This window comes from Lasioglossum baleicum, chromosome 15 (genome assembly GCF_051020765.1).
Source record: "Lasioglossum baleicum chromosome 15, iyLasBale1, whole genome shotgun sequence".
Classification (NCBI taxonomy): Eukaryota; Metazoa; Arthropoda; class Insecta; order Hymenoptera; family Halictidae; genus Lasioglossum; species Lasioglossum baleicum.
Genome location: NC_134943.1, coordinates 7246162 through 7272269, shown reverse-complemented (window position 1 = coordinate 7272269; position 26108 = coordinate 7246162). Strand labels below are relative to the sequence as shown.

At 45.4% G+C, this 26108-nt stretch overlaps 1 protein-coding gene across 1 annotated transcript in view; it reads left to right on the top strand.

Moving 5' to 3' along the window:
• Positions 1 to 1364: 1364 nt before the first annotated feature.
• The window catches only part of Kl-2 (dynein heavy chain 2, axonemal kl-2), a 41543-nt gene continuing 16799 nt past the window's right edge, over positions 1365 to 26108 (top strand). The window contains exons 1-31 of the mRNA XM_076439015.1: positions 1365 to 1369; positions 1481 to 1749; positions 1895 to 2352; positions 6443 to 6579; positions 6880 to 7222; positions 7613 to 8132; positions 9011 to 9153; positions 10039 to 10184; positions 10253 to 10346; positions 11219 to 11389; positions 11456 to 11645; positions 11751 to 11847; positions 11918 to 12169; positions 13080 to 13207; positions 13331 to 13449; positions 13504 to 13618; positions 14012 to 14145; positions 14198 to 14391; positions 14500 to 14728; positions 14917 to 15068; positions 15171 to 15421; positions 16498 to 16718; positions 16796 to 16910; positions 17383 to 17554; positions 18714 to 18889; positions 19831 to 19993; positions 22381 to 22605; positions 23716 to 24004; positions 24111 to 24248; positions 24811 to 24981; positions 25719 to 26010. Coding sequence (XP_076295130.1) covers positions 1365 to 1369; positions 1481 to 1749; positions 1895 to 2352; positions 6443 to 6579; positions 6880 to 7222; positions 7613 to 8132; positions 9011 to 9153; positions 10039 to 10184; positions 10253 to 10346; positions 11219 to 11389; positions 11456 to 11645; positions 11751 to 11847; positions 11918 to 12169; positions 13080 to 13207; positions 13331 to 13449; positions 13504 to 13618; positions 14012 to 14145; positions 14198 to 14391; positions 14500 to 14728; positions 14917 to 15068; positions 15171 to 15421; positions 16498 to 16718; positions 16796 to 16910; positions 17383 to 17554; positions 18714 to 18889; positions 19831 to 19993; positions 22381 to 22605; positions 23716 to 24004; positions 24111 to 24248; positions 24811 to 24981; positions 25719 to 26010 — 6109 coding nt within the window. The remainder of the gene's footprint in view (positions 1370 to 1480; positions 1750 to 1894; positions 2353 to 6442; positions 6580 to 6879; positions 7223 to 7612; positions 8133 to 9010; positions 9154 to 10038; positions 10185 to 10252; positions 10347 to 11218; positions 11390 to 11455; positions 11646 to 11750; positions 11848 to 11917; positions 12170 to 13079; positions 13208 to 13330; positions 13450 to 13503; positions 13619 to 14011; positions 14146 to 14197; positions 14392 to 14499; positions 14729 to 14916; positions 15069 to 15170; positions 15422 to 16497; positions 16719 to 16795; positions 16911 to 17382; positions 17555 to 18713; positions 18890 to 19830; positions 19994 to 22380; positions 22606 to 23715; positions 24005 to 24110; positions 24249 to 24810; positions 24982 to 25718; positions 26011 to 26108) is intronic.

The following is a 26108-nucleotide window of genomic DNA, read 5'->3' as shown; positions in this document are numbered from 1 at the left end:
TTAGTGTGCTTCTCGAATTTTCGAATGTTGTACAGACAGTTCATTGTCGAACCATTTTGCTTAAGGATTTGATCATTGATCACCCGGTTTTACGTAGTAGAAGTCAGTGAAAAATCAGACGAGCCAGAAAAACCACTAAAGCTTCGAAGCTCGTAGACGTCTTTTGATGCCTTCGGTAACTGTATTGTATTCAGACAAAAGTACCACTACTCTGCCAGTCTTTTTGCACCAGCCAGCAATCCAGCAGTCCAATGAAAAGGACGTCGAGCTTCAACCCTTTCAAAAAGCCGTTCCGTCTAATTTATTTAATCGGTCCGACCTCTCGCTAAAGTAATCATTCGCTCCGAAAGAAGTGATTCCATCGAGTTGCAGATGGTCTCGTTCGCTTTTTAACTCGCCGATTTAATCCAGAACCAAGATCCGTAATTCTCAGCGGCGGTCAAAGCGAGCTGATGGAGAATTCACGGCGGGATCAATTATTGAAGTAATCGTGGCCGCGTTTAGAGCGAGTGCGTTCAACTTGGCATTAAACTTGAAACAACGAAGATAGACGCTTGTTACTGTAACAGAAGAGCCGAGAGGACTCGAGAGAATTCTTGATGGAAACCGTGCCATAAATACTGGCATCTCATAACCCCGATTGAAAATCAGGCTTGTATCGAAGATCCGTTGTTCACGGATCGAAATCTTCCGTCCCGATTAACGTCAGTTTACACCTGTAGTCTCTTCAGCTTAAGGTTACAACGGTCTGAAGTGATGACTTCGCCAAGTGAATTTGTAACTTCGCCCGGTTGCAATCCCGTTACGGCAACGCTCTGCACGAACTTCCGGTTCTCCACCGATTCGGTGTGGAGGAGGAGGAGCAAGCGAAACAGGAAGGGCCGGGCGAAGTTATTATTACCATAATTTTCGGCTAAATGCGCCGCCCGGCGAATTCGACGGCGATGTTTGCTCGTGTACGAGAACACGATTACTCGGTCGGCCTGGACAGAAACGGTTCCGTTCGGCTCGGACCGGAAGTCGCTTCATTATTTCTAATGGATCCACGGGATTCTAACCGGATCGCAGCGACAGTCTAATTGCGGACCAATGGCCGCTGCTTCGGAACAATTGGGAACACTGCATTCGGATTTTCATAAAACATTGTCTTTCCATCGTCACTCTGATGCTATTATTACAGAGAGCAGAAGTGTCCTACACTGTTTCATTGGCTGGTGACTCGTCTCTCTCTGGCACTCCAGAAGGAGTTTGAGCTAACCATGCCCACTTTCATTGGCTGGGGACTCGTCCCCTCTCCGACAATGTGGGAGGAGTCTGCTCCAGCCACGCCCGTTGTGGGCGACCTCCTCACTTTTAAAGAAAACATGCAGTGAATAGAATATTATTGTCTGTTTAAAGAAATATTCAAAGACTTCTTGAATTTTGGACTTTTTCATTCCTTAATTTTGTGACCTACATGCGTCAAGGCCGACTTCTACAGGAGCCTGGATACCTTTCTCTGCAAGCTGACGGACATAGCATACAAGCTGTTCGGATTGACCGTCATTTACGTGCCTAGGGAGGGCAGCAGTCTCATAAGTAACGAATCTACCGATGCGACCACTGCAGATAAGGAGCTGGTGAAGAGACTGGAAGGCGTGGTGGTACATTGGACCACCCAGATCAGGATTGCTCTCTTGGATCAAGAACAAGCCACGCCCACCGAGTTACTGTGTCTCCAGGACGAGTACCAGTTCTGGACTTATCGATGTTGGTAGCTTAAAGTCGAAAATCGAGTGCATTCTTTGATAGTTTCGCACACTTTGAACATTATTAAAATATTTCAGACAAATTAGCATAGATGTAGATTTTGAAGTTTCCACTGATTTTCTCAAATGGGCCCACTTTGTTGCAGTCGATAATCTCTGCGGTCTGAACCATCAATTGCAAAGTCCCCTGGTGAAGAAGATAACAGAATACCTCTCTGTCAGTCTATCGACCTACGTCCGACAGTTTCTCACCTTGAAGGACGAGATCGAGGACGGTGTGAACGAAGCCAAGTCGAATATCGATTACCTGCGCGTTTTGATGCCCGATTCAAACGAGTTAAACAAATGCACAGAACCATCGGCGATAGAACAGCACCTGATGAAGCTTATGCATCTGTTCAGAACGATCTGGCTGAATTCCCCGTACTACAATAGCCAGGAGAGGATAGAGAACCTGTTCAAGGCTCTGAGCAACCAGATTGTTATAGTGTGTCGCGACTATATCAATCTGGACGAGGTTTTCGAGGGGCAAACGAGAAAATCGATGAAGAAATTTGTCGAATGCGTGGACGCTTGTGAAAATTACAAGACCCTTTACGTGGAGGTGAGCAGAGAAAATTCATTAATTTTATATAAATCGTTAGTCGCTACATTGCGAATAAACGTATTCGCACGAGTCCAAAGGGTTAAAGAACGACGCTAAGGGGATGAAAATCCAGTGGAAATTAATTTCTCCGACTTGATGAGTAACGCTGAATTAGTCGCAATTTTTGTTCGGAGCGTTTCTGGTCGATATTACGAACAAATTCACTCCGGGCGCGGGCCGGTGCATTAAAGGACTATTAAACGACGTGAGCGGAGTTACTTTAGATACTTGGGAAAGAGCCGTTAGGCAAAGTGAGGAGTTCCCCCGTTAAGCGGAAGTCACGGTAATTGTACCCTTCCTTTGGCCGGTTCACAATGATCCCCGCGCCCCCGCCGTTAAAATAATATTCAACCCCTCATGGCTGGCGGGGCCGCTTAGCGCGCGAACAGCAATTAATCTTATCTTCCCGTAATCGCGTATTGTTGCAAAACAATTCCGGAGATTGGTGGCACCCCTCGTGCCCCCCTGAGAGAGCGTCGGAAGGGGTTCCATCCCGAATGAATAGCATATTATACGAATAGGAGTGCTTTCCTTTTCACTTCTGTAATTATTTGCCTCGAAACCTCGTGGGGCATGAATTAACACGACGGAGCACACGCAAACGCTCGAAATTAATAACACGTATTAGTAACAACATTATAGAAATTGTAGAATAATATTAGAATGAAGCAAAAATAATTTTTGATAGGAACCACCCCGTTTAATTCTGACCTGCTGCATTTTTAGTTCTCGTTCGCAGGCTGGTTTAGTAAATTGCCTGTCGCGGATTAAAAATCGTCAAACGTTCCGTGGGCGTCGCGCAGGAGGGATAATGGTTCCGAAAATAATTTGTCAACCGAGGGATTAGCGTATTATCCTTGGGAAGAGGGTGCGTTGTTCCGTACTCTGGGGGATGGGGTTGGTTGGTTATGAAACGAGGTCAAGTTTTCGCGTTAAACGGAAGTCTGAACGACCCCCATGGACTTTAGCGTTTCACGTGCAGGCAGATAAGCGTGAACAGAGGGGGTGAATGGGGGGTGGTTTAAGGGTGGCTTCAGGGGGGGGGAGAATCTCGTCGACGGTTTTGGTCGTCGTCGGATACAAGGAATTAAGGTCCTGCTACGATTTTTCTGCGGGGAAATCCCAACAATCGTATTACCAGTCGCTGATCGAGGGTCAAACGAAGTCCCATGGGGGATCGTCGAGGGTTCGCTTGTTTCGCTGTAACGAGTATTTATTAACCCTATGCCCGGCGAATTGGCCGACCCGAATGGCGTCCATTTATACCCTCGGCCTCTTCTGGCCTGGTGAACTGCAGTAATTAATTGCCGGGGCCTTTCTCCCGGCTGGAAAGCGGATTAATTAATTCTTCGGATAGTGTTGCTGCGACGTGAAAATTTGGAACACTCTTGACATTGCTAGCAGATCCACAGTCTTCATCCATATTCATTTTTCTTTATTCCACTATTTAAAAAGCACAGTAAAACAGACATTTCTTCATGAGAATACTTTTAGCGTTGCCAAAATACAGTAAAAGCGCGATTACTGTCAAATAGACAGTTCTGCACATTGATAGTGATTGTTTAGGGACACTATTTTTCTATGACTGCGTCTACCGCGCCGACCGTGCCGAGACTTCAATCGAGAGCCGAATATAGAGAAGGACAGAATGAAATACGGATCGCGCGTGGCCGAAGCGTGTCGCCGTCGCCGACACAGTTTAAAGGCCCGCGTGTTCTCACAATGTAATGCCAGTTAAAAATACTTTATTTTTCATTAAATATTTTTTTATGGGACTTTCACTAACTTATTTCTAGCACTTTTCTGATTAAAATGACACCGAACACGATATAATTTCAACTGTATTTAGTAGTTTAATCGACGATGAAAGTTTCGAACGCAACGAAGAACAGCGTATGGGAAAAAAAGAGACGCGGACAGTCGCCGTCGTTGGCACAGTTCAAGGGCCGCGTTGTCGCTGTCCTTCCTTGCGCCCGAAACTTTCTCCGTCGATTAAACCACTAAATAAAACTGAAATTATATCGTACTTGATATCATTTTAATCAGAAAAATGCCAAAAATAAATTAGTGAAAGTCCCATAAAAAATAATGGAAATTAAGAAGTTTTAACATTCGATTCATGGTGTCAATGTTGTGGTGATCACACCGATATACCCGAGCCGAGATCAATCACCGCCGTTCTGCGGCGCGGCACGGCGTTGACCGGCAGTGGAATGGGTAGGCACTTGACAGTGATCGCACAGGCGACCCCTGACAGTAAACGCGCGTTTACTGTAGTGTGGAATATGTATGAGACTTCTGTATCCACGACCTTGGACGTTGACAAATTACAGATAAGTGTGCAGATGAATTTTTAAGTTGTCTGGTTTGCACCGTTTGATCGCTTTCAAAGAGATTGCAGCGTCGGCCCGCGAGAAAAATGAACCGCGGCGAAACGAGCGCTAAATACCGGTGCGATTGACTGTTAAAAAAATGAAACGCGACGATCGCGGAGCTCTCGGTCGATGGTCCGAAAATTCCGCTGCAAAATAGCTTGTGGCGGCTACAGAGTTAATAACGCGAGCCTTTTCGACATCGCGAGTCGCGTTACCACAGAACACGTTCGTTAAAAAAACGAGTCAGAGAAGGAGAGATAGAGAGAGAGAGCTTCAATTTTTGTTTGTTCATCCGAACGCGAGAGAAAGACGCAGGAGAGAGAGATACGCGGCTCTGGTTCTTGCAGCTAGGACTAATAAAATTGAATTCGGGAGTATATCAATTATTGACAGAACACTTCGCTACCCGGAAACGAACTCGCCCTATTTCGAAAATGAAACGCGACCCGGCGGCGTAACATACATTCGGTCTGATCGGCTATCGATAACCGGGCTAGGGGCACAACAAAAAATGTAGGGAGGCAGGGGGTCAGGAAGGAAAAAACAGAAAAATTGTTCAGATGCTTGTCAAGATATCGGGATGACGTTTCCCGATGCTTCGATTTTTCGTAGAACGCTCCACTCTGTTTTTCCGAGCGAATGAAACGTGCGCCGAAAATTGATTGGCAGATTGACTCTCGAACAAATCTGCGGGGGTGGTTCTTTTACTCGAGCGCAATAATGCTTGCTATCCACCTGTATTTCGCGGAAAGAGTATAAATGCTAAAGCGAGAATGTAAAGTGGCATTTCAAACGAAATAACGGTCATTCAACATACACAGATTTTTTTTATGGAATTGCAAAACGGATGGAACAAACAACAAATATTTATCGTGAACACGTTTTAAGAGTTCAAGAATTCCATGTGCCGGCTATAGAATTAAAATTCATCGCAGGAATAGTTGTATAATTTTTCACACAACTACAATGTAAAAATCCATTAGGGGTGGTAAATTCATTTGCAAATAAAGTATCATGGTTCAAGATCCTTGTATAACATTTGAACAGATACAATAGAATAACCTTTAAAAATTGTTAACGTATTTTATAATTCTAGAGTAAATTCCATTAAAGGTGGTATAATATTTAAAAAATATAAAATTTACATTGCGAATGAAATGTGAGGCTTCAGAAACCTTGTTCAATGTTTGAATTAAAATTAATATTCATAAAAGAAGAATACGCTAAATGTTTTAACACAGCTGGAAACATATACTCGATTTGAGGGAAGGGGTGGTTTCTAATACAAACTAGATTAAAATTGATCCGTGCCACAATTTCAAATGCTAGAGTTTTATAGAGCATCTATTTCCGATTTTCTCTTAAAGTATGTATTTAAACGAGTGAATTTAGATCTGTACTTTCTCGATACCTCTGTAATAGCGAGCCCGCGTCAGCCACCGTCCAACCAATGATGAACAATCGTCTGGACGACAATAACCAACACGAATGGGGGTTGTAATCAGCTTTATTTATCCAGCTATAAGTCGACGGGTGTTCTCCTCCGATCGATTTCGTCACACTGCGCCGGATATTAAACTACCGCCTCGTCCTCGCGTAATATAAATTTCACCGACGACTCTTTCATACAACCCCTGATACACTACCCTCCCCCCGCTTCGTTTCGTTTTTAGGTAGCGCACGCGCACAACACCTTGACGCCTGTACCGTGGGATTTAAACATGGACAATATATTCCGTCATATTGATATTTTCATCGGCAGGTGCCACGACATGATTGAGATCTGTCAGGCGATGATCGATTTTGCAAGGTAATCATCACCCCGATGCACTGTCCCCTGAACTGGGCTGTGTCGAGAGCACGAAAACACGAAAAATCGCTTCTCGAGTTGTTTTTTCGGTTCGACAATCCTTTTGCCTACACAGAAAGCGGAAAAAAATTTCGAAATTAACCCCCTTTCACGATTAAAACAGAAAAAATTCTCAAAGTCGAAAGTGTGCCTCTTTTGAATTCAGTAAAATCTACGAGCATTTTCTACGAGTTAACAGTATAATTAATTGTCAGATCGATTTTAGAGGGTAGTAAGTAATTATACATATTATTGGCACAGAATGGACGAAACAGTGGGGGTCTTTCGACCAATGTTCAGCGGTACCAAGGGTGACGAGCACGAGAGGGGCTGCCAGAAGATCGAGAGGCTGTTCCACGAGGCGTTGCAGGAAATCAAGCAGAAGTCCCACAAGATCTTCGAGGTTCTCCACGGGACGTGGCACGAAGACATGTTCGCGTTCCGCTTGGAGCTAAAGGATCTAGAAGTCATGATCGAGAATCTGGTCACGTCAGCTTTTGTGGGGATGAACAACGTGCAGGAGGGAATCGAGGATCTCCAAGGATTCTACAATTATATGAACCGCGAGAAGCTGAAGCCGTTGTTCGAAGCGCAGACGAACAAGGTAAGAGAAACCCTTTGTGTATTCCTCTAATTAACCGTCCTCCTAATTTCTATATACACGATGTACCGAGAAGCCCGACCAATTAGCTGAAACGCTGGTTTAATTCGAGATTTTTCCCTTCAAATTTACGCTCCTGACAATTATCCTCAATCAAAGGAAAACCAAAAAATCAACATTTACTATAGCAATCATTAGATTGCGGATTTTCTGTATTTACGACAAGAATTAGTGGGATCAATTAACACAGGAAAAACAACATGAAGAATTATGAATATTATATATGAAAATGTTTATTTCGCATAAGATCCACAGATTAATTTTAAGACGTACAAAATGTCGGGTAATGACATCGCTGTTGAGGAGAAGGAAAGAAAGTGTGGTTCCATGCAGATATGGAAGCTGTTCAGCGACGAGATCCACCAGACGAAGCAGGAGGTCTTGGACGAGAGGGAAGAGTATTCTTCAATGACTCCGTATTTCGCGGGCAGGGCGTTGAACCTGCGTCTGAAAGGTGCCCGACTACAGTTGACGAGGAAGATACTCGAGGACGCAACTTGGATGCCGTACTGCAGCATGAGCCTTGAGATCTACCACCAGCACGACATACTGATGAAATCGATCGAGGACCTAGTCGAGAATTTACACCAGAGTTGGGTGCTCGCGGTCGGCGACAATCCGCGCGCGAAGCTCGACCGTTTCCTGATGCGGCGCCACGATAACAGAACAGGAAGTCTCGAGTGCACCATCGACCCGGACATCTTGAATCTGTGCCGCGAGGCCGACTACTGGGTCAACCTCAGGTTCCCCATACCTGTTCAAATCACGCTCGTCTACGACAAGTGGGACACACTGTGCTTCGTCTACGAGAGCGTCCTGGCCGTCGTCATCAGCTACAACAAAGTCATCGGCGGTTAGATAAATCCCCTAGATCTCCCTTCTCTGAAAAGTCACTAAGGTGGAGTGGGGTAAGTCCGCCCTAGTTTTTGCAAAGTTGGACTTTAAACTGATGTATTTGCAGTCTGGTATGTAAAAACTTAACGTTCTTGGTATCAAACTCTTAGAATCTCGAATACTCGAATTAGTATTATGTAGGATTCTAATTTTGATAGGATATTGTACAAAGTGTCAACTAGGGCGCACTTGCCCCGAAAATGGGGCAAGTCCGTCTCTGTGAGTTAAAAATACTTTCGAACCTTGTTTCAAGTGCTACGGGGTAAGAAAAGAATGATTAACAAGCCTGCTACAAAATGCTTTTTATTGCATTAAATATATTGTTTAGTTTTATAGTTACCCATACAGAGTACGGATTTACCCCACCATGATAGTTCGAACTTGCCCCGTGTAGTAATATTTACGGGGGTTGGGCATTGGTTGATTGAAGCGAGTAAAACACCTTTATTCTAGGGCGACATCTATGTAGAATAGTTAATACTAACTTATACTACATTAATAAATACAAGCTAGAGAAATTTCGTTCATATTATAATAAAAATAACCACGCACTTACCCCACTCCACCTTAAATTATTTTACAAAATTTGACAACTTTAAACGTCTGTGTCGACCTTAAATATAAATTTTTGCTTCACCCGGGCTTGAATAAAAATGTCGATTCTTGTCGCAGAAGGATTTCGATTCAGAGGCAGTAGATTCGTAAAAATTGTCAGCTTTCGCGTTAGCTCCGAACATGGCAAATTGTTGCAAATTCTAAATAATCTATCAAGCTTTCGCGGAGCCCTTGCCGCATCAATTAACAGACGGATACAGGTGTGTTGATTTTATTTTCCAGCATTGTCGGTGTCCGAGCGCGATCTGTTCCGCGAGCTGATTCGGCAGCTAGACAGGAAGATCAATCCTGGCTTAGGCAGACTGACATGGAACTCGGAATACGTGGAGGCATACATCGAGGATTGCTTTAACGAAATGGCAAATGTACGCTCCACCCTCTCTCTAACCATTCTCTCCACCGCATTCTCTCTCGCTCCCTGTCTGTCTCTTCGTTTCTCTCGTTGACTGTATCCCCACTCTGGCGTATTACCGAGTCTGGGCAACGCCTATATGTATACACCGTGGCAGAAATTTATGCAGCGGGTCCGGTTCTGTCCCGGCGAAATTAAATTTTGACCCAGCCAAGTGGGATCCGTCCGCAGCCTTTGTTTGTTTAATTAAGCAAGAAGTGCGCGTGCCGCCGAAACGGAATAGCAATAGCGGATATCCGGTGGCCGCGTCTGCGGCCATTCGTTACCTTGTTCAAATCGACGGTATTCGGACCGAGACCGGTTGCCGGACACGTTGCATGCTTAAGGGACACGACAGGGCTGCGATTCGACGGATAAGATCGTTCACGGATCCTCTAACCTCCGTTAGCTACCTTCATTTACCCTTTTCCGACGATATCCCGATTTTTAAACCACAGTCAAATCCCACGAAATCCTCCGTCTCTCTAAACAACTATTAGCCTGCGGATTCTTCGGTAAATTTCCGTTTCTTAGACCATTTTATTAAAAACACTGCGAGGAACAAACTTTACCCTTCAGTTAGAAAAATGTTTGCAGTTTAGAGTACTCTGTTCATTATTAGTATATACCCGCCCACCGGCTCAGCCCCCCCTCCCCCAGCTGTTATAGCTCCCCACTCCCAATCGATGCGTCCAACGTGACGCGATCTTATGAAAAAACTCTGCGAAGTTTCCTCATAATCTGAATACGTAGTATGGAGAAGCGAGAAACTGTTCGACGCAACGATTAACCCCGAGATTTCCCCCATGAATAATCGGCTGCGACCTCGGATCCAACTTTCGATTCGTTCCCGCGGCAGCTGCAGGAGTTCATCGACGTATATAAAGAGTCAAACTTCGAGATCCTGAAAATCTGCGAGAACATCTGCGACACGCCGATGATCAAGATCAGGCCGAACTACACGTACCAGTTGCTGGAGCTGGAGGACGAGATACGGAGGAACAGGTACGTCCGGGGATTTGAATAATTCCGTAAGGTAATCGGTGAAACGAAATCACTGTGCGATCCTCCAGGGACCAGACTTTCCAGTCGACGCTCGAGAAACATAAAGTCGTGATGCAGTATATGCTGGTCATTTTCGATGGCTTCAAGGGCGTGATCGAAGACGTAAGTTCTTATTCTTTCTACTCAATTTTCTGTATTTTATAATAATCAGAGTAAAACAGAGTAAAACTGTCGGCAACGTGTCCGAGGACCATTTTTCCAATTACTAACAATCGGTTAGGTCCCGAAGCTTTGACGAAGAACATAAAGGCAATCGATGAGGGGGCACGCGCGCTAATTAATTTTCTCGCGGATATTTCTCTTGACGAACACACGGGTAGGGTGGTTCTGTCAACTAAATATCGCCGGAGCGAAAGTTCCTGAAATACCACAAAGCTCTGTCAAACGTAAGGAATATTCACCAACAATTTCCAGGCCCCTGTCCCCGCCCCGGCTGCCGGGGGCTTGGAACCCTTGTCTCGTTCGTTGCTAGCTCCCCATCGACAACAAACGGTAGAAAATGCAGGCATTCTCGACGCAGAATTCCCGCGGAATGTGGCCGCGTTATCCCCGCAGGCACCGTCGAGCAATTTTCGTACGACTGAGCACCGGAACCGTAGTCCAGACCGATCCGCGTTACGATATGTCGCTCCGTGACGTGACTGCCGCTAGGAGCACGTGTCCCCGCACCCTTAATACGGAAGCTATCGGGGAATCGCAGCTAACCAGTTCCAAACGAGCTTCTCTCGAGACCCACACCCTCGGCTAAATACGATCCAGCTCTTAACACGAAATTTATTATCGATCCGGCTCCCCTTTATTAACCGTCGATGCATCGCGACCCCATTCAAAATAATAGTGCTTCAAAATCACTCCTGTGGGTCAAAGAACAATAGAAAATCACTTTAAAAATATGTATTGATTTCTATAATAGGGAATTTTATTTTATTTTCCTGCAATTTTTATGTGCTTCCTATGAATTAAAATTCTGGCAGACCATGCAACAATGGAAGGAATACCTGCACAGGATAGACACAGTGATCCAAGAGGCCTTCAGACTATGCCTAAGAGGGTCTCTGGAGGCCATGTACGACGCTCTTCATGGCGACGATACATCTCCCCCATCACCATTTATTTTGATCCACGCTGATCTCATCGACAACAAGGTAAGTATCCATTTCTTAAAAGCTATTATTTCGATCAATAGAACGATGACTGAGATATTTTTCTAGATCTGTTTTATGCCCAACCTGATGGAGATCGCTTCGTTGATGTCCGGACTGTTTGATAGTCTTCTGGAACCGTTGAAGAGTATTTCTAGATTCGTGACCACTTTTAAGATTGACGTGATATTGCCGCCATTTTGGAGGATCTATGAGAAGGATCCGGAGCTGTTGGATCTACAGCAAAGGCTCAATGATGGTATTTAGAACCTGGTTGTATAGAACAGACGGAGAAATGAAGATACTTTTGATTTTCAAACATTTTAAAAAGTTTCTGCTAATATGAATAATTTTCTGTTTCAAGAGATCAATTACTGCTTCGCACAAGTGCAGAGTTATTTAAGAACCTGGGAGCCCTTCCAGGGTGTCTGGGAAGTGAACAGAGATCTGTATCTTCAAAGGTTTTAAACAATTTTTACCACTACAATCGGTTTCGTATCATCCGAAAAATGCACGGAGATCTTCTTTCAGGTATAAAAAATTGAAACCAACAGCAGAATCATACGACACGGACATCTCCAGGTACAGCTTGATCGCTAACAACGTCTACATGCAGGACACCGTGATGACGGTGCACTTCCTCGACGTGAACGCTGACAGTTTGAAGGGCACTATCATCGAGGAGTGTTCGATCTGGCAGCAGAAGTTCATGGACCTCCTGCAGAAGCAGACGGAGGACATGGTGAACCACGTGTTCTATTACATCGCTGAGAATTCGAAGAAGTGATTATCGTTACTCAAACCTCTATTTTTTTTTTTAATGGGCAATTTCAATTCTAATTTTTAATTTTCTTCTGGGCAAAATCGTTCAAAAATAGTTGAAATCGATAATTTAACTAGATAAAATACCGACAAGAACATATTTAAAGAGAATTGATGAAAGATTGTCTACATGGTCCAGAGCACTGTCGTCCGTAGATCCGTTAAAATGGTCCACTTATCGCGAATTGAAGTGTCGAGCTCGCGATCAGAAGTGACGTTGAAGCAGCGTTCAGATCGCTGAAAACCTTGAAACCGTATTGGAGCACATAATCACGGTTTCCTTGGGTTTTAAACGCTCTTCAACCGGCAATCAAGCCTCTTCGAGGAGCAATCGGCCCCCCCGCGGCCATTTATCACAGAACCACTCGACCAAACAGTGCTTACCCTCTGTCCGTGGCGAGACGACGCGCAAATTGGATTGCGTTTAAGTTACAAATTAATTACCGATCGGATAGCTACACCCTCGTTCTCCTATTTCACCTGGGCCTGCAGAACACTCCCTAATAATAAATTCTCTGGAAAGATGGAGCCAATAATTTGGCTCTCGTGTTTGTTACAAACGAATCTCAATTTTCAGAATTTTAGTGTCTTCTATATATCTGTCTTTTGTAGATCTCGATGAAATTCACAGTGTACCGACATTTTTAAAAAAACCTGTGCCATCACTCGGCTATTATTCAAAGAGAACCCTCTCTTCCTCGAAGGATCTCCCGACTATTCCATCGATCTATCCTGCGTGTAAATTTTTCTAGAGTAGATCATCCGTCCAGTCGCTTCATAAATTCCACCCTCTCTTTCTCTGTCTCTCTCAACCTCGTCCCACCCCTTAGCAGAATCTTTCCGAATTTCACGCAAATTCATCCGTTCGTAGAATAACGAAAGAACCGACGGACCTGATCAGTATGCAATACTCGCTGCAGTTGTACGAGAGGCTTACCAGCGAGATTCCGAGGGAGGAGGAGGAATTCCCGAAGATCCAGGAGCAATACCAGACTTTGGGTAAAGCTTTAAACGCCTTTCTCTGGCCGTGGTGCTATTCAAGACTATAGAAGAGTCGATAGTCGATAAAATCGAACGGGAATTGGAAAAAGAGAGGCGTCAGTTAATTGTTGTTCTTTGCAGACAAGTACGACGTGATGTTGTCGTTCGACTTCAGACGGAGATTGGGCCAGATCGAGCCTTCGTGGGCTGCGTACCTCAATCTGCTCGCGCAAACCGAGATCATGCTCGCGGAGAAGAAGGTAGGATAGATTTTCGACCGTCAAAGTGTCAGCACTGTAACACATCGATTTTAGGAGGACTTCAAGCAGCTCTTACTGCAAGATGCACTAATGCTGAGAGACGAGGTCACCACATTAGTAGCAAAGTTCACATTGAACGGTCCCTTCACCTCCGACTGGCAGACTCCAGGTAAAAAAAATAGCACAGATCTAACAAACAATTCTATACAGGGTGTCCCAAAACTCCTGCAGAACCCGGAAATGGGAGGTTCCTGAGGTCATTTGAAGCGACATTTTCCTCTGCAAAAATGGCGTCCGCGGCTTTGTTTAGGAGTTATTAACAAAAAACACGGACTAGGCGCACCGGGAAGACTGTGCCAACTCGAGTCTAGGTCGCGCTCTGATTGGTCCGTGTTTTTCGTTAATAACTCCTAAACAAAGCCGCGGACGCCATTTTTGTAGAGGAAAATGTCGCTCTGCGAGTGACCTCGGGAACCTCCCATTTCCGCGTTCTGCAGGAGTTTTGGGGGACAACCTATACATTATTTTCCAATCGATCAATCGTTAACGTGGACCCTCGTAGATGCATTTTCCTGGATCGAATACCTCCATCGGGAGATCGACACCGTAAAGAACAGGGAGAGCCAACTGAGGTCGCAGCTGTCGATTTTCGGCATCAGCCACCCGGACAACTCGGAGCTGATGCAGCTGGAAAAGGTAAATGAGCATCGTTACTTTCCATGCTGGACACTCGAGCATTCGTTTGCAGGACCTAGCTGCCATCGAATTAGTATGGCAGCTCACCAGGGAATGGCAGGAGGCTTGGGAGAGGTACAGAACCGAGAACTTTTGGAGGATCGAGATGGAAGAGATGGACAACACCGCGAACGTCCTCTTTAGAAAGCTGAATCGCCTTAGCAGAGAGCTCAAGGACAAGAACTGGGAGATCATCGAGCACACTAGGTGATCTTGAACAGTTTGCCCCTACAACTCATTTTGCTACAAAATCTGCGTGTAAATTTTCAGCTTGATGGACCACTGTACAACTAAGAGAATGATTTATTGTTGCAGGTCTCTGGTGGATAAGTTTAGACGCACTTTACCTCTGATCACGGACCTGAAGAACCCAGCGATGAGGCCCCGCCATTGGGGAAAGGTGAAAGAGGTCGTCAGCCGTGACTTCGACGAGACTTCGGCGGCGTTCACCCTGGATCTGATCGCCGAGATGCAACTGCAGAATTTCGCGGAGCAAATTTCCGATATCTCGAACTCCGCTACCATGGAACTGGCCATCGAAGTTGTGAGCAAACTTGTTCTCGTGTTAATGATCGCTGGATTGCGGATGTCGACGCTTGTATAAATCCTTGGCGGGTTGATTCGGGGATATTCGAGTCGAAATGGAAACCCTTTCGGTTTATGCAGATCTGTATACTATTACGAAAACCGCGAAATTATTGGGAGTTCGACAGTTTCTATTTTCATGTTTAGGGTCTTAATAACATCAGCCATGTGTGGGAGACGATGCCCATAGAAATGGCACCGTATAAGGAAAAGGGAATATATAAGCTGATGACTACGGATGAGGTGATGCTGACTTTGGACGAACAGCAGGTTCAGCTGTCTGCTATGAAAGCCACAAGGTTCTACAATATATTCTGTATTTTACATTATAGATTCTAGATTCTGTGTTAACTGGAAAAATTTTAAAAATGTATTAAGATGTTCGGATAAATGCAATATAGGTTCGTCGAGCCCTTCGCTGCCCAGGTTGATTACTGGGAACGCACCCTTTCCACGATTGGGGAGGTCCTCGAGTTGACTTTAGTGATTCAACGAGGTTACATGTACATGGACAACATATTCACCACCGATGACATCAAGAAACAGTTGCCCAGGGAGTGCGACGAATACGAGAAGCTAACGAAACAGTGGAGGAGGATTACGTCCCGCATGGCGAAGAGAGCTTTGGCCCTTCCGGCCACCCACGATCCACGTAAGCTCGGAAATCTTGTTCAAATTCCATAGTAATCCAAAAATATTCGTGAAGTTGGCTAATTTCATGCAGCCACTCGGAGTGTCTTTGAAATGGGCGATTTCAACAAAGTATCCCGCAAATACGACGTAAAGAACTCTTATATGTGACCAGATAAATTCTAAAGAAATTTTAGAAAGTGTAATAGGGTGTTATCGGTAACATAAAGTTCTAAAAAAATTCTTCTCTATTACATTTTGCTAGGGAACGCACTATAAAAGGAAAGATAGCGGCCGTATTGTTACCGGCCCGTAAATATGGCGTTGAGAGCCTGTACTTAACCAGATCAATTTTGAATAAATCGTAGAATGTAATATCGCGAAATATCGATAATATAGAATATAAAATGACAAAGGGAATGTGATATATTAAATATTGCCAATATGAATTTTTTTTAAAAATTGTAGAAGGCACAGCAGTGGAATATCGTCAAGATAAAATTTCAAAAAAATTCTTACATTTTGCTACTGAACGCATCACAAAGGTGAGACAGCGTCCACACCGAAGATTGCGAACAGCGTCCTCGATTTCTTTAAGCTTGAACTTTTGCTCCCGCTCTTGATACAGCTTTGTTATGGTTTTCTCGCGGCGCTCTACTTTTTTCCGCGTCTTTTTCAGGGACACTCTGTGTATAATCTGGGAGTAACGTCTCTGTAAACACAAAAGACTGGGGAAAATCGCGGAACCGTAAGACGCGCGATATACATTGTAATTCGAGGGCGGATTCGCGCTGTAATATCCGTGCAATTCCGGGGGGTTGGGCGTGGGAGGATAGAGAGCGAGAGAGAGAGAGAGAAAAAAAAAAGGAAGAGCAGCAAGAAAATGTACAGCGCGTCGTCGTCGGCACCGAGGGGTTGGAAAAAGAAGAAGAAGAAGAAGGAACTGAGCGTGCCGACGCGTCGCTACGGCACCCCGCTATAAAATAATGTAAATCCGGTCTACCAGAAGCATTTGCATTTTTTCTTCGACCATCCCCCTAACCCTGTAACCCTCCGCCCAACTCTCATCCCTTCCGTTTCTCGTGTTTGCTATCGCAGCTGGCCTCCTCGAAGTTCTGAATAAAATCAACGACAATATCGAGATGATGCAACGCGCCCTCGAACAGTACCTCGAAACCAAGCGACACGTGTTCCCGAGATTCTACTTCATCTCGAACGACGACTTGCTCGAGATACTCGCGAATTCCAGGAAACCCGAAATGATACAGCAACACATCAAGAAACTGTTCGAGAACATCAAGACGCTCAACTTCGACAGGGTAGGACTGCATCCGTCAACCTACCAGCTTCATAAATTCACAGATTATTAGATTTTATCTTTTTTTGTGTATTCTAGACACCCGCAGGAAAGCAGATAGCTAATGGAATGTATTCTATGGAGGGTGAATTTGTCTTGTTCTGCAATCAAGTGTTGCTCGAGGGACAGGTGGAAAGATGGTTGTGCGATATCGGTGAGATCAGTTACAAATCTCTTATTACACTTCTGCAACGTCCAAGCATATTCTCGAAAATGCCGAAGGGTTACCGAAATTTCTATTCCACGTTCACGAATCCGCAAACGCGACTATCTCCCAGCAATAGCATAGAAAAATCCGCTTGAACCCCTCGCGAATAAAAAAGAACGCCTATCTGGACCGGGCATGGAGATTAACCCCGCGTTTCATTCCATCGGCCTTTCATCCCCCGGTGTAAAGGTGCCATTCCGGTGCGACTATTTTTGACGCGGACACAATTCCCTCTCGGTGGGCCGCCGGGTGCAAAAATAAAAGGAGCGGGTTGCATCGAGCACAGATGAACCGAGAAAACGGTTGCGGAAACCGGACGGGGTAGAGAGTAGAAAAGGGAGGCGTAGCAAAACGAGAGTGGGAAAAAAAGGAGAAAGAGAAAAAGAACGAGGGAAAAAAGCTGGGCTTGCAATTGCAGAAACCGCGATGAGGACGAGCCTGCGCGACGTGCTGAAGCAGTGTCGAGCCGCGCTGCGAAAAATGACCGGGAAACGCGACAGGTGGGTGAAAGAGTGGCCGAGCCAGCCGGGAATTACGTCCACTCAGATCCAGTGGACGGCCGACTGCACCCGCACCCTTCTGCACTGCAAGTGAGTGCCGCCCCCGCAAAATTTAGCGACGTTGGTTACAAAGGACGGGTCTCTCCTCTTCCCCTCTCTCTCTCTCTCTCTTTCTATCTTCTCTTGCGCCTCTTTCTCTGCGGATAAGGGGCGACGGGGATAGGGAAAACTGAATCTAGTCTAGGACACACCACCCACCGAAGACTGCCGGAGACGGCCACACGGGAAGAACACCGGAGAAGACGCGAGGGGATGAGAGGGAACGATGCTCGGCCACCCCCGAAGGAGAAAGTGAGAGACACAAGGGAGACGGGGCACCGGGATCGCGGATAGAGGGACACGGTAACTCTAATAAGGGGAATTTTGCATATTCTAGCTCTCGTGCTGCGATCCAGACCGGGCCGCGCACCCTTCCTCCCTCGTTTGCATATACTAGCCGTACTGCGAATAATTTAACCCGCGCCATCGCTGTCTACGGGGTGTCCTTCTGCTTCGTAACCATTTGACAAATGGAGAAGCATATGTGCGAAAAGAGTGGAAAAAGTTGTTGCAATCGTGGGCCTTACAACGCCTTCTTTACGAATCGTACTTTGTACTGGGTTTGAGTTATGCGTGCGTTAAGTAGGCACTCGTTTCATGCTGAAATAGTTTTCTGAGGGTTTTTCTTAGTAAATTCGAAAAGTGGATCAATTAGGATCCATGTTTACATGAACATTTCTCTACTGGCTTGATCAGCGGGCTATCGAAGGCTTTTCGCAATATTAGGGGACACCCTGTACATCCGTAGCTAGCCGGAGAAAATCCCTCCGTCCCGGGACCCTGTTCTAACGTCCGTGTAACCATAATGTGGGCGCCTGGGGGGTGGTTAACTGTGCACCCCGAGCGTCTCTCTTCCTCTTACCCCCTCAAACGAGGATGTAGAGAGATCCCGAGGCCGAAAGAAATAAAAGGATGTATAGAAGTGTCGGGCAAAAAGGCTGATTATGCTGTTGAAGGAGAATTGCCGGGTAAAAATTCCTCTGTTACGCCCCGGACGTGGAACGAGCTAAATGCTCGCGCCCCGGGCTGAGGGAGCTTCTCCTTCAGGATTAGGAAGCTGAAAAGTTCTCGGTGCTTTTTGGGTTAGATATATTTAGTAAAGTGATAAATTGCTCTACATTACTGACTAATTGTGATTTGCTTGCGGAAGGTTGGCTGACTCGAAGAAACCACTGAAGAAGCTACGGAGAAAGCAAAATCAGGCTCTGAGCAAATATTCGGAGGCTATCAGGAGCGATCTTAGCAAATTGGATCGACTGAAGTTCAAGGCCATCGTGGTGATCGAGATTCACGCCAGGGATGTCATCGAGAAGATGTACAGGAACAGTAAGTGGTCAATTATTTTTAATCCGTAAAAATATGACTTGCTGTGGGCGTCAACTAGAATGTATATGTGGGAGGAGCCTGAGCAGGCGTGGTCTCGATGCTCCCTCCATTTTCGTGGAATCAGGACAATGCTCCGTTTGGTTATTATGAAATAACTTGTGCCTAATCAACGAGCTCCCGTCGAGTTGTTCACAGTCCCTTCCCGCTTTATCATCGTTATGTGTTGCGCCCTTTTTCCCGCGAAAACAACTGCCGACAACAAATTACAGGTTTTACGGGATTTGGCCAGACGTTCCCCACGGTATGACGTCCCGACGACGTGGAACGCGTGTTCCAGAGAGGGCTGGAGGTTGGTCGGAACATCCCCCAGGATCCCTCGTAAATTCATCTCCCGGTATTGGGTCGAAAATAGATAAACGACCGGATAGACGGGGCGGGAGGTCCCGGAACCAAGCCAGTATTATCCTTGCAACCGTGGAAACAATTTGCCGCGGACGTCGGCAAACATTGCTAAGTGAACAGGCACAATATTTACCGATCCGAGCGAGTTGTAATATATTTGGCAAACGGGCGTGTCAACCGGCCGTCGATTTATCGGGAATGAAAACGCGTCGCGGATTAATAGGATCGCGTGGATTAAACTAATGCGGGCCGCTCGTTACCCGAGTGTTTGAATAGAGGCTCGTTCTTTCCTACCTTCGATCCACTATCCACTATCCTGTAGACTCGATGAAAAACAAAACATCGTTCACACATCTCGTTGGTCAAAATATATTTATTATAAATCGAATGAAAACTGAGTGTCAATCTGAATACTGACCTGGTACACGGAGAGCTACGAGGCTACGCCCACTCAGACCACACCCACAGAGAGTAAAATACAAAACTTACTTAGGACACTCTGCGCATACAGATATTCGAACATTCGTTCCGAATTCCAGATTGCAAAGACGTATCCGCATTCGAATGGCTGTCGCAGCTGCGTTTCTACTGGGACAAGGACATCGACGACTGCATCGTCTGGCAGACGAACACGCATTTCATCTACGGCTACGAGTACCTCGGGAACAGCGGTCGTTTAGTGATAACCCCGTTGACAGATCGGTAAGTAAAAACGAAGTTGTTCCCTTGTTTTCCCCATGGAAATTTTTCCATCTTCTCCGGGCGTAGAACCAGTCGAAACCGTCGTCGAGTCTGTTGATTAAGCGTTAATTGAGTCTCCGGGTGTTTCTCTCAAAATTTTCCGGTACGCGAATCGATGATGAACGAAGTTGCTTCGCGAAGTTTCGACGATCTCATTCCCGTAGCCGTCACTTCGAGCACCGTTGATTAACGTTGATTGCGCCTTTCCCCAGCTCTTCGCGTCCGAAACTCGTCACTTAGGCCGTCTTTGAGTCGAGCGCGCTGATTTTTCAAGATCTCGTCTAGCACCCGGCGCTGATTAGCTGGGTTGAGTTAATTAGATGACCGTGGGTTCCCTTGATCGAGCTCTTTGAGTCGTTGTAGATCAAGCAATGGGCGGAAATTTTCCTTCGAAACACCGGGAGCTAGGATACCACGCCCACTTAGGCCACTCCCACAAACAAAGCGGAATCAGTAAATCGAAATATATATCACGGAAAAAGCGAGATAAATAACGTTCTACTGTCAGTTTCGCATTTCTGTCTTCGTTAACAATTAACTATTTGCTCCTGGGGCCAATTCAGGTGCTCTCAGAGCCGACAGCTCGGAGTCCACGACTTCCGTGGATCGTTACGACGCTCAATAGAGCCCAAGACGGCGTTCCCGATAAACGAGACCGTGTCGAAACTTGCCAGCTAATTTCAACGGCGAATCGCAACTGGGTCTAGCGCCTGCCTTATTCTATTAACCATAACGAAGTTAATATTTCGACGACGGGGGTGTGGGGGTGTCGGTCTCGCGTACTGCCTTGTAATTGTAATCTCATGCGGCATCGGCAATCGTCGCGACCCCCGACCTAATTACCTCGTATTGCGCTATCGACCTGCATGTAACTCGCTCTCGACCGGTACGCGTTTGTAATGGGAATCGCTTTCACGCGTGACCCTGTTTCCCGCTGGCAGCCGGCGCCGCTCAGAATCCTCGAATTTGCCGGCTGATTTCGCGCTGATTCGGGGACGAGCCTCGCAACTAATCGCGTAATTATTAACCGCGCCATTATTGCCAGCTCGAGTCGTTTCGAGTCCATAATCCTCGCATTTTAACTCCCTTCAAAAAATAAAATTGTTCAAGCTGTGTGATAACAATTATATAATGGAACTAGTCTGCTAGAAAAACTTGTGAAAAACTAGTTAGACTATATCAGTGACAGTATCATATAATGCATTCTGTAAGGGATGAAGCCACGCCCAGATGGCTGAAAATAATTTATAGCTAGTTCTTGTGAATTTTCGCCCCCAATTTTAATCCTTTGCACTTTGGGACGTCACTAAACATTAACAAATCATAATTTACAACAACTTTCACTAAATTTATTTTTATTCAATGAATTGCTAAAAATTTAAGACCTGCACCATTATTTAATTTCACAGGCTTAATTTTGGTCTGTGGAGTTGAAATAGAGCAAAGAGTTAAAAATTACGCGAATAAATGCAGAATTCTTAGGGACCAGGGACCTGGCATTTGCATTGTGCAAAGTTCTCGGTTAGGCAAACGAAATTTGGCTCGTCGAGTGCGTACAAGGCAACATGGGCCACGTAATACACCCCGACCAGGACACACAGGGGTACTAACCCCGTGGTCGGTTTCGAGAGCGTAGTTTACGCGGCGCGACATCAAAGGAAACGGATAGTGGTGCCCGCCATCCACGATACTTAACGCGGTATCGATTTAATCGCGATAAAAGGGTACCGGCCGCGTCTAATTTATGGACAGGCCCGAACCATCTCGATACATTTGTTCCTCGGGAGAATTTGTCTTGGGGAAAGAAGAATGCGACGACGCCCATTTCCTCAATCCCCCATAGTGCGTTCCACCCCTACGATGAAAACGGATTAACCGACGAATCGCGCCGTGCCCCCGTCCAGCTAAAGATTTGGGACCCTTTTATCGGTGAACGTTCGGAACTTTGTCAAGCTACTCGCTTTTTAATGTTTAATCAGTTATCTATTATTGCGTCTTGGGAACATTATGCTCGTAGTGGGCTGAAGATTATTTTCATTAAGAAAATTTCTTTGGAGTTTCGTGGAGTCTTGTACAGTGGTTCTAAAATTAATATTTAAACTATTGTAACTTCGTGAAAAAGAATTAATTACATCAACAAAAGCAATTGACTCGTGTATTATGATAGTAGAAGCTTCAAGCTTTAAAATGAGCTCAGGTTTATCGTTCTATGATTTTTTTTTTACAAAATTATGACAGGAATTTCGATCAGGGTTTAGTGACAATATTGAAATCGTAGCTGCTTGAATATTCGACTAATAACTATGTAGATCAGTGGCTTATTAGTATAGCTTCGATGTTGGTAACAGGTGCTACATCACCCTAACCACGGCTCTGCACTTGTACCGTGGAGGTAGCCCAAAGGGACCAGCAGGCACCGGGAAGACAGAGACTGTGAAGGATCTAGGAAAAGCCCTGGGATTCAACGTGATCGTGGTGAACTGTTCCGAAGGGCTCGATTACAAAAGCATGGGGCGATTGTTTTCCGGACTGGCGCAGACTGGTGCATGGGGTTGTTTCGACGAATTCAATCGGTAAGAACGAAACACAACTCCATAAAAAAATAATTCCCAAAAAGACATGCCAGATTCTTTAACATTTTTCCTAACTCTCATTCACCAAGGATACAAAATTAATACGATAAAAGCCATATAATTAAATTTGTAAATTCTCACTTTGAAAATGAAGAACTACGATCAAACGAGACTAGTTCGAAAGAATACTCTCCTTACATGAAACTGACATAAAGATCAGCCGAGGCTTAAAAAATATACAAAAAAAATTTTATTTTATCCACACTTATATTAAAATGCACTAAAAAGGAGAAAATAATTTTTTTAGACATTAATGACTATAAATAAAAGCGTGGAGCGCTAAGCTATATTGACGTAATCTTCGTGGGCGCTCCACGCTTGTATTTATAGTCATCAATGTCTAAAAAAATTATTTTCTCCTTTTTAGTGCATTTTAATATAAGAGTGGTTTTTAAAAATATTATTTTTATTTTCCACTTTTCAGTCTTTTTTAAATGAAACGCAAGATATAGTAATACTGGTATTAAATACTAAGATATGGAAATACGCGCGATAGAATGAGGGGATGACTCCGAGAGACAACGTCTCTTGGAGTGGGGATGAGTCGGAGTGGGAACACGTAGTGGAGTAGGGAGTGCTGGCGCGCGGAGTGGGAATCGCTGAACGCGATGACGTACTACCGAGCGTCGCGCGGCGAGGTGTGACGATTGATATAAAAATTTTTTTCGTCCTAGACGCACAGTTTTTTTAACATTTGTTTTTTAATATTGCATTATCATCCAATTCTGAGCTATGTTTAAAGTTTGAAGTCTTTTAAAATTCGATTACAAGATTTGACGGATACAACAACAACTCGGCAAGCTAATATGTATAAGCGTGGTAAAGATGTAGAAAACTGCAGCTATAATTCTGAACGAATCTAATACATCGTAACGCGATTTAATGCGTTCTCGAACGACTCTGCGCAGTTTTTCCGTTTGCCATTTAACGCAGTCGTTACGGCTCAGTGTTAACAAGACGACAAATCGTTGATAGCCGGCCCGGTTAATGCCTGGTCTCTCGACGAGGAGCTATTTTCACGAGAGTTCCTTTCACCTGTTAACGATACAGCATAAACATCGAAGTGTTGTCGGTGGTGGCGCAACAAATCCTCTCGATACTGTCAGCCCTCTCGCAGAAGCTGACCAAGTTCGTGTTCGAGGGTATAGAAATATCTTTGGTGCATACCTGCGGCGTCTTCATCACGATGAACCCCGGATATGCGGGCCGCACCGAGCTACCCGATAATCTCAAATCCATGTTCCGACCAATCTCGATGATGGTGCCGGACAGCAGCATGATCGCCGAGATCAATTTGTTCGGCGAGGGATTCGAGAACACCCGAGTCCTCGCCAGAAAGGTTACCCAGCCAGCTTGTACCTACATCCACAGATCAAGACATTTATCTTCCTCGAGCCACGCTCGGGGAAAAATAAGAACGGTTCCACTCTCGGTTGTCGTTGCAGGTTTTCACTTTGTACACGCTGGCGCAGCAGCAACTCAGCAAACAGTATCACTATGATTTCGGGCTTAGAGGAATTGTTACGTTGACCAGGTACGCCGGGAAGAAGAAGAGGCAGTATCCTAACTTGCCTGATGACGAGGTAGAAATTGTAATGTAGGATACAACAAATATAACAGATCAGTTCGTGCTCGCGACCAAAGAACAACTGCCCCAAAACGGCGGACACTCGGTCTTTTTATTCGTCTTCACGCATTCACACTCAGAGGTGTCGCGATCGAACAAGCGTCGATCGCGGGATCTTTGGCGGCGAGAAGAAAGCTCGCCTCGATCTTCGGCGCGTGTCACACAGGATCACAGGATATCGCGCAACGGCCGGTATCCACTTCATAATCCATATACCCACAGTAATAATTAGGATCGTTATACGAAGTAAACAAAAAGTTACTAGTACTACACCCCTGTTAACAAATATCGTAAAAAATGGAGCATAGTGTACAGTCAATATCGCAGTTCTTCTGCTAGATAACCACTGCAGAAAGCACCCCTATTTTCTCCAAAGACACTGACCATTTCACCCCATTCCCTCTCCATCACTGTCACCCTTTGTCGACCATACTATGTCTCCCCTGGTCCGTTATCGTTACGAGTCGTTGTAAAATCTGTCTAACAGGAAACTGATGAGTGTCTCTCGTGGTACACAGGTGATCATCCTAGCGATGAAGGACATGAACGTTGCTAAACTCACCTCGGACGACCTACCCCTGTTCCTGAGCATCACCAGCGACCTCTTCCCGGACGTCGAGGTGCCGACGGTGGATTACGAGGAAATTACCACTTATATAACCAAGGAGGCTGTCAAGCTGAAGCTTCTGGTAATCGTCCCTTGGACTGAGAACGTTCTCCTTGCCCAGAAAACGTTCCTTCCTATCCCTCCCCAGATAAAAGCGATTTTTACAGAGTCCCCCGGGTACGATCGATCGAGAAATTACAGGCCTGTAAATTCCGGAGCACGTATATTGAATATCGATAATCCGGGACCCCGGCGAGATTCAATCGAGTATATTATCGCGACACCGAGAATTGTTAATAATCGTCCGGTCGAATTTCGCCCGGCTGCGTGGGCGGGTCCGATTGACCCGTTTGCACCCAGAATCTGGGTGTGAAATGCTTATCGGCGTCCCTATATCGCACTCTCGGTATCTCGCTACCTCCTTTCCGATCAAAAAAATAGTCTGGATCATCCGGAATTCCGATATCGTTCTCTTTTGGAAGAACAATTCTAATAGATCCACTGGAAGGCAAATATTAGCTGAAAATAATTGGTAACGAACGGAGAGTTACTCCTTACTCCAAGTTACAAAATTAGCGGATTTTATTCGACACAAGCTCGTCAGCTTGTAGGTAGCGTCAGATTAGATAAAAACGTTTTGTGCCTGAACAATATTTCGATTTCGCCAGAGGTCTAGGACATGATTTCGTAGGAAACGAATCGTGTCTGGGTAACTCTCGAATCCCAATTTCAGCCCTCCCAGACGCTATTAACATCCCCATTCGAGCCGCCCCCGGTTGAACTTCCGACTGGAGTTTGCTCGACTAACATTGTTTACAGCCTATTCCCTCGATGCTGACGAAAGTTATCGAGGTGTACGAGACGATGAATTCGAGGCACTCTACGATGCTGGTCGGCGAGTCGAACACGGGTAAAACGGTTACCTGGCGGGTGCTGCAGAGCACGTTGACTGCTATGAAGAACGACAAGAAACCTGGGTACAACGCCGTCTACGTATACCCGATTAATCCGAAGGCGTTGGGCTTGGGCGAGTTGTACGGCGAGTACAATCTTTCCACCGGCGAGTGGCACGACGGCGTCATATCCTCGATCATGCGGAAAACCTGTTCCGGTATATATCGGCGATTCGGTTTTGCGAGCGCGTTTTTTTTTTTACACAACCCCGGTTTCCCCGGGAGAGGATCGTGATGCGGTCCGTCTAGTGTGAAC